The 14595-nt window shown below is 37.4% G+C and overlaps 1 protein-coding gene across 3 annotated transcripts in view; it reads left to right on the top strand.

The window, feature by feature from the left end:
* Positions 1-12055, top strand: part of BICD2 (BICD cargo adaptor 2) — a 98407-nt gene extending 86352 nt beyond the window's left edge. Inside the window, exons 7-8 of one of the 3 annotated variants that reach the window (XM_075053609.1) lie at positions 6505-6670; positions 9933-12055. In XM_075053609.1, coding sequence (XP_074909710.1) covers positions 6505-6670; positions 9933-9938 — 172 coding nt within the window. In that variant the 3' untranslated portion in view covers positions 9939-12055. Of the gene's footprint in view, positions 1-6504 lie in introns of all 3 variants that reach the window. The other 2 variants (XM_075053608.1, XM_075053606.1) reach the window with 2 other exon arrangements.
* The last annotated feature ends 2540 nt before the right edge of the window (positions 12056-14595 follow it).

The raw sequence follows: 14595 nt of genomic DNA, 5'->3' as shown, positions 1-14595 counted from the left end.
ATGCCGGCTCTTGTTGTGTAGCTTGTCCGTCCTTTTGTTTCTAATCAAAATGGAAAGTGGGTTACTTTAAAGTACCTTACATGGCAGACTACTGCAGCAGCAGTTGGTTGTATCCATAGCATTTTAGATAGGCAAGTCTTGGTTTCATTTGGCAATTAATAGGAAGTGTCAGTGCTCATAGTCTGTAAAAAAAACAAAGCATGTGCACAGCTTCGGTGGTATAGGGTAGAGAGGGGTGGAGAATTTAGGATTAGATCCTCCACCCCTTGCTACCCTCTTCAGTGAAGAACTGGGAAAAATGTCCTGCCTGTGCAATAGCTTTAAATTTACTGCTAATCTAGTGGCATAGGATTGTTAACTTAAACCTTTAAATATAAAAAAGAAAGGAGTTTTCTTTTGAATTCTAGGAGGATGGAATTTGCCATAAAAGTTTATGATCTCTTATTGAGAGTTTTTATCGGTGGAAATTTAGAAGAGCTGCAGTGTCCAGCAGTGTGGGGCTGATTGTTCCCTTTCAGTGCAGGAGATAATTCTTCCCATATGTTTCAAACTACAAGAGAGATTTGTGGTCTGATTACTTTCTTTAATAGCTTTTACTAATGGACAGTGATTACACATGGCTGATTATGAACATTCTGGAAAACTGTAGCTGGTTATAAACTATTCTCCATTCTTAGTGAAAATCACAATGATTTATACAAATAAAGGCCACAGCATTTACTCCTTTCAAATGTACAATTCAGATGAGTTTCAGTGCAAGGTATTGAGGAAGTAATTGTGGATTAGCAGTTGGCTAAGGTTTCCATAGATATTCCCTTGAGCTTGCTTACCTGTAATCCTGAACTGCCTAAATCTGGGGTGTTCTTTCTTCTGCTGTCTTCAGGATTTGTGCTTTATTTTGTTCTTCAGGGATTCTTGAAGAACACATTACTGGAGTTTGAATCTGCACAATTTACAGGTGTGCAAACCAAGGCAAGAGATGGGCTTTGTATACTTCCTAAAAATGTCTAAAAGATGCTGACCTAGCAGAGGGCCTTGGTCCTGCAGTCAGGTCTGTGTGAGTTCTGGTGCGGCTGCACTTGGACTAGCACACGTGGCAAACTCACCTGCCTGGAGCATGCTTATGTGGGGTTAAGCTTTTTAATACTTCTGCTTCAACAACTTTTTAAAAAACAAATGTGTTTGGTTTTATGGATATGCCAAACTCTATCCAGTGTGAGCTCTTTCAGAAGAGACCAGCTCAGACAGATTGGGTGCGATAATAGTTATGATCTAGTTTCTGAAGGTGTGCCTGTTTTCTGCTATCAATCCCTATGTTGTGGTTTAACCCCAGCCAGCAACTAAGCACCACGCAGCCGCTCACTCACTTCCCCCTCCCACCCAGTGGGATGGGGGAGAGAATCAGGAAAAAAAGGTAAAACTCATGGGTTGAGATAAGAGCAGTTTAACAGAACAGAAAGGAACAAACTAATAATAATAATAGTATTAATAATACTATTAATAATAAAAGAATTGGAATGTACAAAACAAGTGATGAACAGTGCAATTGCTCACCACTTGCTGACCGATGCCCAGTTAGTTCCTGAGCAGCAATCCTCACCCCCCAGCCCCACTCCCCCCAGTTTGTGTACTGGGCATGACATCACATGGTGTAGAATACCCCTTTGGCCAGTTTGGGTCAGCTGCCCTGGCTGTGTCCCCTCCCTTCTTGCTGGCTGGGCATGCGAAGCTGAAAAATCCTTGACTTAGTCTAAACACTACTTAGCAACAACTAAAAACATCAGTGTTATCAACATTCTTCTCCTACTGAATCTAAAACAACACTGTACCAGCTACTAGGAATAAAATTAACTCTATTCCAGCTGAAACCAGGACACCCTAGTAACAACCTTCTGTGTTCTTCCACTTAAAAATCCAAATTGTGTATAGACTGGCTCTAAATCTTACTTTGGTGCTGAGGAGCACAGCTCTGCAGTACATGGTGGGGTTCATCCGCATTTGCCACACAACGCAGAGTGGAAGGCCACCTTGTGAAAGGAGATTCAGTAGCTTTATTACTGCTATAATCTTCTTCCCTATGTTCCTCCTTTGGTAATAAAAAATCGTTGCATTGTCTGCAGATGAGCTGGTTTTCACCAGGGGTTGAGGTAAGGGGGAGGTGGGGGGAAGGTGTTAAAATTCAGTCTTTAATCTTAATTTCTAATGTAAAGATTCAGTTTGAAATAGCAGGTGGCTAATATCCCTTATAGCTGAATGCAGGCAATGCTCATTTAGATGTCATTTTAACTGCTTCTCTGCTAATATGTTTCCCAGTTTTTCATAAAGCCAAAAAATTGTGATTTTAATCCTCCGTGTTTTAATTTCTTATGTAGGTTGACAATTTAATCTCTTGAGGTAGAAGTTAAAGTAGTTGATGCTTCTCTCAAAAGGCCTTCTTCAGTCACATCTGTCTTGCTTTCTTGGAAGTTGTCATATGGTCCTCATATTGATTGCAGAGGAGGGGGAAGAAGTATAATTATACCCAGGTGCATTTGGTTACACCACTTTTTTTCTGGAACAGATCTTGATTCAATAGTAAATTTAGCTATAAATGTTATTAAATATAGTACATGCTAAAGCTTAAATAAAATGGTATGTAGAAATAAGGTACAACTGGCATTTGTGGGAAGTAGCGGTATGCAGCTTTTGAAAATGAGATGACCCATTGTTATATTTTTCAATAATTTGGCTTCAGGTAGTGTTCAAGAGGATTTAGTTTTTATTTCTCATTTTTACATTTAACATTCAGGATATTTATTTCCTCTGTGTCGATGTTTGTTTTAGCTGGTGTTGTTTTTAAAAATCTAGTTGATGTTTCCTTAAGCTCCTTTTTTGTTATTGTTAATTACCAGTCATAAGACAATAGGGAACATCAAAGCCTTCTGTTCACTATCCACTTAAAACTGTGAATGTGTACATGTACAACAGGCTTATGCTAATTTCATATTCTTTAAAGCATGAAAGCTCAATTATTTTCTTTCAAAGGTGTTCTTAAAACAAAGACATTTTCTGTTCTGACCTTCTGATGATTTTTGTATTGAATGTACAGCTGGGAAGTAGCTCAGCACATGGCAAATGAAATTGTAAGAGGGAAGGATCTTTTATTGTTTTATCCTCAAAGCAGTGAAAACACAAATACACATACCACAAAACTATGCTGCCATGGCTACTCCTACTAGCTTTGCATTAAGCTAAAGTAGTGCTAGGGGCTGTGTCATCTTACATGCTTAGGAAGGCTAACTTTTTTTTTTTTTTTTGAGAAAATTAAATTGGGAGTCAGTGAACAGCAGGAAGGAAGGAAGTAGGGCAGATCCCAGTCCACCTGAGCACACAACGACTACATCCACTGCTACGAAACTTTTCAACCCTCACTTGTTCTGTTCAAGTGAACAATTGCTGTATTTTGCATAGTGTAGTGTTCCTCTGACTCTGGACTACCATGCTTGCACCAGGAGAAGGTTTGGTTTTGAGGCTATATAATTTCATTTGATGTAAAGATCAGGAAAACAGCTTCAGGATGCATGACTGTGTCTAGTCATAGTAGTTAACACTCCTGCCTCTCTCCAGTCCTCTCCTATATATGAGAGAACAGTTATTAGGTACAGTAGAAACTGCAACTGCATGTGTGCTACTGATAACACTTCCTTTTTGTTGGAAAGGAAGGAAAAACTCCTTGCATAGAGTTTTATGGGGGGAAAAAAGCGCGCTAATTTAGATATTTGAAATAGCGAATGCCTTGTAATTTCTAAGGACAGTTACTTGATGTTTAAAAGCTTTGTGCTAACAGAACGCTTGATGAGATAATGACTTGCTACAATAACCTTTTGGAGTCAAAGTCGTGGCTTTAATTATAACTTGGCTCACACGCAAATGACTTTACTGCCTTCTAGACTCTGACAAGTATTTGTCTGTGTTACCAGTCAGCTATCAGATTTGGCACAACTGACTGTGTTTGATCAGAGGCATTTGAGTAATACCAGAAAGGTTTAGAGAAGAGGATTAAGGGACATCAGCAAGACCATGTGGGAAGTCCCTACTCTGCTTTACTGCAACGGTTTTGTTTTCATCATCTATTTTTTTTTCTAAATGGGACAGGGGAGAAATCTGCCACTTTTGCCTTGGCTGACATTGATTAGCACCTCTCTGGTGGAAGTCAAATGAGTAGACAAACTGCAGCAATCTTGACACTGCTTCACTGAGCTGAAAATTTGGGGTCTAAATTAAATTCCTGTTCTCTACAAAAGTAGATACATTTTGTTTCACAAGAAGGGAGCTGGGAAAGGGGGGAAAAAACCTCCCCATAATTTCACCTTGCCCAAATCTCTTGGGAGGGTAATACTGAGAATGAAACGAGGGTAATGGGAGAGATCACTCTAGTGCCAGATCATATTTTCTGAAGCAATCACATTGCATTCCTCAAAGGAATTGGTAACACTTTCTGGACATTCCCTTGGTTTGCCGTAGTGGAGCTTTGAAGGAATTGGCCATAGGTAGAAAAGAAAGCAGAAAGGTAAGTTGTGATGTAACCAGACTTGCGCTTTTCACCTCAAATGTCATGAGTGTGTTTGAAAACTGGAGGGAAACCCCATAGCTCTCAGGCCTCACAGTAATCTTGCCTTGCCTAGTCTGTGCCTTGCTCCCACCCCCACAAGTGAAGAAAATACATCTCTGACAATCTAGAGCAACAGGGCTCACGGTTAGCAATGATGCTGTGAGCTATTAATTTCTCTAGCCATGCCCTCATTTTGGAGCTGGTGCCATCTTCCATAGGAGGGGAGGACTGTTACACCTGCAAAATTCATTTTCATCTTTTCAGTCTTCCGAGGGCCATTTCAGTCTGTTCTTCTCTAGTGCTAATGGTAAATTGGGTAAGATCTGGCCCTCACTGAGGTGTATGGATTGGTTTTGCCTTGTAAGGTTGCCTAGCTATGAAGAGAAAAGGGCAGGTGCTAGGCTTCTAGCAAGTTTAAGGTTCCTGGTTTTGTTTTTTTTTAAAAAAGAGAAATGCCTCACACGCTGGTTTTCCCCTATGCCCCACAGTATGAGAGAGACTGCGATGAACACAAGAGCAGGATGCACAGAGATTTGAGAGGATAGATTCCTGCTCACACAGTGGCCCTAAACTCAAAACCTTCTGGTATGCTAAGCTACATTGCAGTTGTAGTTCATGCAGGTTTTATATGAATATTTCTGGATTATTGTTTAATCTCCATATGTATTCAAAAATAAAATTCTATTTTTCCTTTCCCTTTTTTTCTTCCCAAGCAAAAATAACTAGGAATATAGGCCTAATCCTGCTATTTGAAGTCAGAGAAAGCAGAATTTAGGATTTGATAGTATAAGCACAGCTGATGAATCTGCATATGAATGCAGTTTTGTTTTGTGGTGGGGTTTTTTTCCCCCAGTCTGCTTTATATTACTTAATGATAATAAATGTTGCTTAAAGTCAGGGGCTTTTCTATTTCAATGTTAAAAGGAACTTCTCTGCTGATATTTTTGCGTTTATGAGGAAGTTGTATTTTACAGATGTGGCCATTGTAAATTCCAGCTGGTACCTATGAATATTTATTTTTCTACCCAACACATAATTGGTCTTCTATGTGCAGTAAATATGCATCTACATGTAAAGACATTCATTTTTTAGATTGCTCGTGATGCACTGTGCAAGTTAAGTAGCTTCCAAGCTTGGTGAAAATGATTGTAGATGAAACAGCTTGCAGGCATTCATACAGCTTCCCCCCCAGCATTCCCAGTAACACTTGCTTCCTTTGTTTAATTGTTTTAAAATTAATTTTGATAGTGAAAACAATTATATAAAGGCCACTTGTTATAGAGAAAACAGTAATACAGCACTACTTATAGAATTTTTATAGCAGGAATCGGAGTAGGTTAAAGTAGAACTATGAAAGATGCTTGTGTTTAACAATGCTGTTCAGTCACCAGTGGAAATTTGTTATTTGGACTCCATGTGTAAAGTAACAAGCTACAAAGTTCAGGTGCTCATCAAAAGGTATTAGTAGCCGTTTTAGTAACGGTCATTTTACAGCAGTCCTACTATTCCCCTCAGGCTCCCTTTCCAGCCTGAAGCTTAGAACTGTTGTGGTCTCTGTGTAAGGAGAGATGAAAGTAATTTGACTGCATTGTGTCTGCTCACTATGGAAGGGCATCTTACTAATCTTTAGATATGAGTACTTCTATATCAGGCTCTGTACTTTCATTATCTAAGGATGCTGTTAATTGTACTACATCATGAAAGGCATGAACAGAAGTGCCAAGTGTGGGATTGTAAGAACCCCAGTGAAAAGTAATTGTGATTTTCTACAGGTTTGGTTGAAGTTCCTGTTTAAAAGAGTGTGTATGCAAGCAACAGCAAAACTATCACTCTGCTAATATCAGCCGGACACAAGGGATTCATGTTTTGTAGGTGGAAACAGGATTGCTAAAGATTGATGTATTTCATTGCAGATGTGACGAATATGTCACACAGCTGGATGAAATGCAGCGGCAGCTTGCAGCAGCTGAGGATGAGAAGAAGACTCTGAACTCCTTGCTTCGGATGGCTATCCAGCAGAAATTGGCACTGACCCAGCGCCTGGAACATTTGGAGCTAGACCATGAGCAGTCCAAAAGGGTGCGCACAAAATCTGCTTCCAAAGCCAAGAGCAGTAACCCTAGTGTAAGTCATATTCGGTCCTGCGGAGACAGGTCTGAAGGATCTGTCCTTAACAACCAGGTTTTTTGTAGTGAGAAGTATAAAATCTATTGTGACTAGGACAGGTGTGTAGAAAAATCATATTATGCATCTTATTTTATGCTGTAACTGTCAGCGTAAATCCCCACTATCTAATGTCGCAGTGAGTTGACTTGTACTAGTATGTTGTCGAACCAAGTAATACAAATTGTATTATGGTGGTCTTAACTGTAACTAATTCATAAGTATGGGGATGCTGTTAACAAGTTAATAGTGGAAAGGAATTAGCTTTTTCCACAATTAACATGTATGGGTTTTGCTGTTAATGGTAAGTGTTAAAAGAGTACACCTGATATAGGACATCTGGTGCTACTAATTGTAGTTTGTATAGCGCAAATGTGATCCTTTCTCCAGGGTTGCAGCATACTTCAATACATGCTTTCACAGGCAGGAACAAACAGAAAACCTTCCTTGTTATTGTGGCTTAAGAAGTGGTGAAAAGCAAATGTTAAAATTAGAGGTATGTCTTGAAAATGCAGAGCATTTTGAAACTGGAGCCAAACGTAATTTGCCTATTGTGGCAGATATTAAGAACTTGCTGTCGTATCACCACTGACCAAAGTCCTAAGGCTTTTACAGGCTATAAAACCTAGAAAAAAACTTGGTAGGGTACGCTATTTACACTCTGCTTCCCTCTCTTCAGAGGGTTAACCAGAAGAAACTTGCACATTTCTATTAAAATTATGCAATATTTACTCCATCTGATGTAAAACTTAAACTTTTAAGAATTGGGATCCTACCTGGTAGACAGTTCCACTTTAAGAAGTTATGCTGTGGAAAAGTGTCATGTCCTGAAAGGATCTTTGTGGTCTCATGTTGCTCCTTGCAAGCATAACACTTTGGAAAGAATCTGTTTTATATATTACTGTAGCCACACAACGTATATGTGTCGAATTAATGTGACTGTGGTCTAGTATTGTCAGTCACAAAACAGTTTTTCTCAGCTTTCAGTATTAACCTAAATAGGATAGTATTTCAGAGCTCTGATCTTTTTTTTACATACACAAAAGATATTGCATTCCTTATGCAAGCACATGTTTCACAGGGCTCTACATTATAGGCACAGGAAATTGAACCAGATCATCCTGCTAATAATTATTTATGAAGTAGCTTAGTATACATATTAATCTTTAAAAACAAATAAACCTTTGTCTGCTATTGAACTTTTAAGGGGCCTTTTTAGCCACTTAATTACAGTATGTTTGATAATATAAAAGTGTACTTCATAATTGGTGCCTACGTAAGAGAAAAAGATTGAAAATGTTGCTTCTAAAATTGTGGAAAATTTGTGGAGCACAACAAGGCACACTTTTTTCTTTAAACCAGAGTTTTAAAGTGCCTAGCCTCAAATTTTATTTTAATGTAAAGCCCTGTTCATTTTGTACTCCTTCAAATGATTTTGTATGCCTATAGTATTACTAAAAGCAATGCGAGACTGCACAGTTGTCTGCTTGATGGTGATGTTTTATAAAGCCATTCTAATATTCCTGGTGTGGTACTGCCTCATCTCACTACCATTTCTTATAGATGATCAGCAGCTTGCTTCCTGTGCATTGCCGCTCTGCCTATAAGTAGTCAGGGGATATCACAGTACTAACATAAGGTAATAAGGAGCACAGCTTGTTTTCCCAGTGAGGGGAAACCACATGGGATTTTGGCTTCCCAGATATTATAGCAGGGGGGCGGGGAAAGACAGACTTCTAAATTCATACAGTGAGACTTTAAACAAATGAAATTGTAGAAACCTTGCTACAAAGCTGGGAAACATCAGAATGCCACAATCCAGTGCCAGAATTGCATTTACTAATATTGAGAGGAGGAAAAAAACCCCAAGTGATTTAAGTCTAGTATGTTGCTCAAACATTACTGCTTGAGAAGTTTAAACAAATAGCAATTCTGGCTTTAGAAATTAGGCCCTGTGCATCTATTATTACTTTTTTTAGAAAACACTGAATTCTCCTGAATTTGAGCTTTAATATTGCTAAATAGCAGGTTTGATATTTTAGAAGCGAGACATCTTTTAACAATTTTCAATCCTGCTTGTCTCTTCTTTGCTGCACAATCTTCCAAAAGGCCTTTATTCTTCTCATTCCTGCATTAAATATAATTAATAAATACTTCGTAAAAGCAGGCATTTGAGTGCTAACTTTCTCTGCTCCAATAGAAACAGTTACAATTTTGCTACTATGGTAGGGAGCTTTAATACAGTATTCACTGCTTCCATGTCTCTAATGGCAGTATTTTTGCAAAATACTGATGGCAAAAAGGTAAATTGGAGAAACTAATTGAATGCATTGTTAGGTTTTTTTCAAATTAATGGGAACATTCTGTAAAGATTTCAATGTTACCAGACAGTGACTATTACTATCAGTCTTGGCTTACGCTTTCAGTTCCAAGTATGAACAATTTTGCTATTAGCCCAGTAGTCTTAGTAGTCATTTCCATCTTCATTCATTTCTGTGAATCTTTAAAAAACAAAAAAGCCAACCTGACTGCTATTTGAGCTTGTCAAGGTTATGGCTTAAGTTCTTGTAGCACCTGTTATAAAAAGAAATGAGGAATGGTGGTAAGGTGACTTGATCCTGCTGTTTGTATTTTTAGATAATATTTAAGATTGAGTCTTGTAATTCTTGATTAACAATTTCTTGAAACATACATTTGCTGTAAGTCTTTCATATCACTTTCAATGGGTTGGGATAAAGCATGGAAAATTCCTTAAGCCGTCACCTACCTCTGCAAGCAGGCTCTTCCTCTGAATGATACTCTCTGCATTGGCCTGCATGATATACTGACCTGCATGTTTCTGGAGAACCTAAAGCTTCACTGAAAATGTTTCTTGCACATTGATTGCCATTAACTTGTGCTTGAACAGCAAAGCTTTACTCAGTACTTGTAAGAAACCTTCTTTCTGCAAAGCTATTGCTTCCAGGCTAGCCCCATAAAGCATTGTTTCATCGGCTTGGGAAGCATGTCTGAGCTAAAATGGCTGCTTCTGTCCCAGTAAGCTAACAGACACCGTCAACCAACTAACATGCTTTTGCAGCACGTTGTTTTAAGTTTTCAGTTCTTTAATTGAGAAATAAGCACTGGTTTTTTGCGGGTTTTTTTTTTCCTAATGCTATTTTATTTTTCCATTTTTCAGCTGTAGAGTAGTCCCTGGAGAAGGCCTTTCCAACAGTGCAACAGCATTTCTTAACCTCTTTCATTATGGTTAAAAGTGGTAGCCCATTGCACAAAGAATGGAAACCACTGACCTGATCCTAACTTTTGAAAACACCTTTTCCTATATACTACCTGAAACTTTCCTTTTATGTCTGAAGCTATAAAACAAACAAGCTTTACCTGTAAGTGCTGCTGCAGTAAGAAAACTTACAAGTGCTGAAGAAACCTACTTCAAATGTAACGATCACCATATTAGTTTATGATCTACTAGAAATGTTCGGTTGGGGGAATTTCTTATCTCATTGCAGATGCTCATTTTTTATCTGATTGTTAAACCTGTGCACTTTTGATATTTTGATATTTTTCTTTAGCTTCGTTAATTCCTTATGTAGAAGAGTTTATATAAATGCAGTGGTTTGTGCTCATAGTCTCTCTCCAATTCGGGCTTGTGATTTTTGAATTCTACATCAGCATGTGGCAGAGATTGGGGGGGGGCTCTAGATTGTGATTAGAAGAGAGTTTCAACAAAAAAACCAGGAGCTCTGCTAAACTGTGTGCTGTGCTTCAGCAGCTTTTTTTATTATTATAAAATGTTAAGCTTTATATGTTTAAATTACTGATTTTTTTTTTTTTTTCTTAACTGCCATGTTCATTAAGAAATCCAGGGTATTCAAATTCTGGGGTTTTTTTCATATTGTATTATTATTCTTAGGAATAGTTCAATGTAACAAGAAGAAAACTTGACTTTGCTCTGGTTAAAACAGTAATAGGCACTTGAAAAATATTAAATAAGTAGTATTACCTATAAATTCCAGATTTCCTGGGTTTTAGGAAGTTGAAGTATTATTGATTAACAGAATTTTATACAACTATACCAGTTAAATTCCAAATTGGAATTGTTTTGTTACTTTTTCATTTTATTGTGCCAAATTATGGTACATTTAGAAAGAAAAATTCTAAAGTTGTCAATGATAGGGTGTTATATATCAGCGCCTTTCTGTCATTAATTATTGCCAGTAGTGCCTTTAATCATTTTAAGGGAGACTCTTAGAGTAGCTTAGTCTAAGTCCTGTAACTTAGAAGAAATGGAATGGCTGTTTTGGAATTTATTAAAGACATGGAGCAATAAGTGCAAAGTGAACTCCCCTTTCGCACATTTTTAATGGGTAGTCTTACTATAGAGATTATATATTCAAGTAATTGTAAAAAATTCTGTTAGTCAATGATATTTCATCATGCAAATCCTTGCAAATTCAGGGGTATAGAGAAAAAAACCACAAACCTAAACAAACCCGAATACACTTTGGGAACCAAATGGACTCATGGTGAACAAATGAGCAAGATGTATTAACACATTTGTGGTAACAGTACAGAAAACATATAAGGAATATTGATGTTATATTAGCTTTGTATGGTGGTGGGTGCAGTTAACCATAGTATTGTTTGCAAATGTGAACAACAAAACGTTGATATCTTCTCTTGCATGTTGTATCTAATCATTGTAATTTCAGGAAACAGAAATGGAGAAGTGCATCAACAAGCTGTACCTATTTCTCTACTGTTTGTTGAGGCTCACATGAATGATTAAATTGGTACTTGTTGGGGGGGAGCCTTCCCACTCCTCAAAAAAAGTACAAATTGAAATAATATTGACAGTGGGGAAAAGATTTCTGTTTGCTGGAAAAAAGCATTATTATTCCTAGATGTGGGGACTTTTATTTCCATCTTCTGTTACCATATTGATTCATAAGAAATATTGTTGCATTTAAAATAACTACATTTGTATGTGGGTATTTATTTGAAATAATGTCGAAGTACTGTATTATGTTTCATGTGCATTACCTTTTAGTGGTGGATTGGTCTCCATTTAACGTCATATGCATGTATTCTTGCCAAGTAATCTTTACACAGATCTGAAAAAAAATAGTAAAGAGAAAATGTGGAAACTTCTTAAAAGTATAACTGTGTGTTAATTGGATAACCTTAGGAGGTATAGAGGGCAAAATCTTACTTCCAAGTTAATAAAAAAGTGTTTAATGTAGGAAAGCAATCTGCCTGCATAAAGGTAGTCACATTGGCAGTATCAATAAAAGAGAAAAGGAATTGCGTTTTCTGCTTGTTGTTTTTGTGTTTCAAGAAAGTGCCATTTTAATTAGTCTTCTTAAGCTATTTTCATTGTGGGGCTAAATAAATATTAATTTTTATCTGAGAGAAACTGGAAACCTACAACTAAGTTTGCTGCAGAACTAGAAAATGAATCATCTGTGCTCATATTTGGGGAGCACCGTCCTCTGTGCTGTTTCATGAGATTTTCCTGGATTAGTTTTGGCCTTGATCAGACTGGTTTAACCTGTTTCACCAAAGAGCCGTGCAAACACTTGTACTAATACAGGAAAGGGGAGGGTAGGACTAATGTTTTTGGTGGCAGTGGTGACAAGTCTTCCTGAAATTACATCTTAATTTCTCATATACTCTCCAAAATGCGTTAAGATAATGTTTATCCAGTAGAATTAACAAACTAACTCACAAAAAAACCCAAAACCCTGAAGGAGTATGCTTAAAGTCTGAGGGCGAGGCTAAGTTTTACCCCATCAATACAAGGATATTCCTGGTTTGATGAATTGATATTGGGCCTTAGAAATATTAAATATGGTTTTATACTATAGTTTAACAACTCTTATGTTCTCAGGTAGGATTCCTAGAACTATTTTGCTTATCGTTTCTATCTGACTAGTAGCAGTCAGTTGCATTACACCAGCTCATCAACATAATTTCATGAAAATACTTGTTGAATTGTGTGCAATAAAATAGCAGAGCACATTTGCTAGGACATTTGTCCTGATTGTACAGTTTTGCATTTGCTATAATGGGAGCTTTATCTACAGGGTGATCTAATGGAGAAACATTTTATAAATATATATGCATACAAATGACAGAAGAACAAGAACAGACCTGTTGAAATAGTAAAATGGTGTAATTCAAAAATGCTTTAGTAAGAAAGTAAGAAAACAAAAGGAGAATATTTAGCTTAAAAGCTTGTGTAGTGAATGGCTATTAATTAAAACATCGGTTTCTTTGACTCTTTTCTGTGTAGAAAAAATACAGTGCCTGGAGGGAATGTCGCCTATGCTGAGTTGGGAGGGTGGGTCACCAGCTACATTCCAGGCTGCAGATGTTGCTGCATTTAGTCTCTGGGAAAGGAATCTGCCAGCTAATATACACTCCTGCTTGCCGGGGATTCAGTAATTCAGTAGTGATCATTTGTTTCTTGCAAGTAAGGCTTGAAAACAAGCTACTAACTTCCCAGAGGAGAAACAGGGCAGACTTTCAGATGTACTTAGGGGCCTAAAGAGAAGCAGAACAGAAAGTCCCCATGTCTCTAGTTTTGTGGGATGAAGGTGAATAAAATTAAGATATAGGTGCTTTTTGGAGATCCCCCTGGATAAGATGGTAAAATTCAGCTACACAAATATTTATGGAAGTTACAGTTTCAAAAATATATTCACATTCTTGTGGTCTTTTTAAAGGCTGATGATGTAATTGACCTACAGGACCAGGAAAAGGTATTTTTCCACCCAAGGACTTGGCAAAAACAATGAAAAACTATAAAGATCACCTGTGAGCTCAAAAACAAGCAAAGCAGGTAGTTAGTATTATTATTCTGAGTATATAATTAATATGATTATTTTGAGTATTATATTGAATGTTTATCTGCAAAAACTTCAAGCAAACATTCATTAACTGTTGCTGGTGAAAACACTCATGGACAAACTACTCAGAAGATTACTTCATCCTATTCCTTTCTTTTCTTCCAAGAGAGTTGCTGTCCTTTCCCAGGGTGTTTGCCGCTTTTCAGTGCAAAGGCAAATTCAGTAAAGAAGGGGGGTTGCCACTTCTCAGTGCAAAGGCAAATTTCCACAAGAAGGAGCTATCACAGCTGCAAAGTGAATTTTTTCCCCCCTTGTGTACTGAGCATGGTAGCTCCAAGGTAATCTGAGACCTGATCTTGTACATTGAATCTGCATCAGCCAGCCTTACCTTATCCAACCCTGTGACTTTGGGACATACTGCTCTTAACTAAGTCATCAGATTTGATAATTATCAAGTGAAGTGGTTGCAAAATCTTTTAGATCCAGTAACTGTGTTTAAAAAAAAAAAAAAAAAGTCAACAAATAAGCTGGATCTGGTTCTAGATGCTGATGTAGACTATTTCTGAAGTAAAGATAATATACCAAGTGGGAGCAATGTAATGAAAGCTGATTTTTGTGATTATGCTGAAGAAAACGTGAGAGAAAGTTTAAAATGTTACTTAAAACCTAATACCTACTGGTATTTAACTAGGACAATATATGTAATGTACTACTTGCTGATTAAGGCTACATGCTCAAGCGAAGCTTGAGTTAGCTACATAGAGATGAAAATAATTTAAGCTAGGCTGAAGTGAGTTATAAGCATGCACAGCCAGATTTCCACCTGTTTAGCGAGTAAGGATCAAAGTTGGTTAACTAAGCTGAAAATTATGGGCAGAACTCACAAATACTATGGCTTCTTACTGAATCGAATATCAGGTTAGAAGGACACTCTGTGAAGGCCAAAAATGTACCTGCCCAATTATCTTTATGTTGCAAGAATTTTGAACAACT

The sequence above is a fragment of the Buteo buteo genome, chromosome 21 (genome assembly GCF_964188355.1).
Source record: "Buteo buteo chromosome 21, bButBut1.hap1.1, whole genome shotgun sequence".
Classification (NCBI taxonomy): domain Eukaryota; kingdom Metazoa; phylum Chordata; class Aves; order Accipitriformes; family Accipitridae; genus Buteo; species Buteo buteo.
Note: the sequence above shows the minus strand (reverse complement) of the source record. Positions and strands in the feature narration are given on the sequence as shown.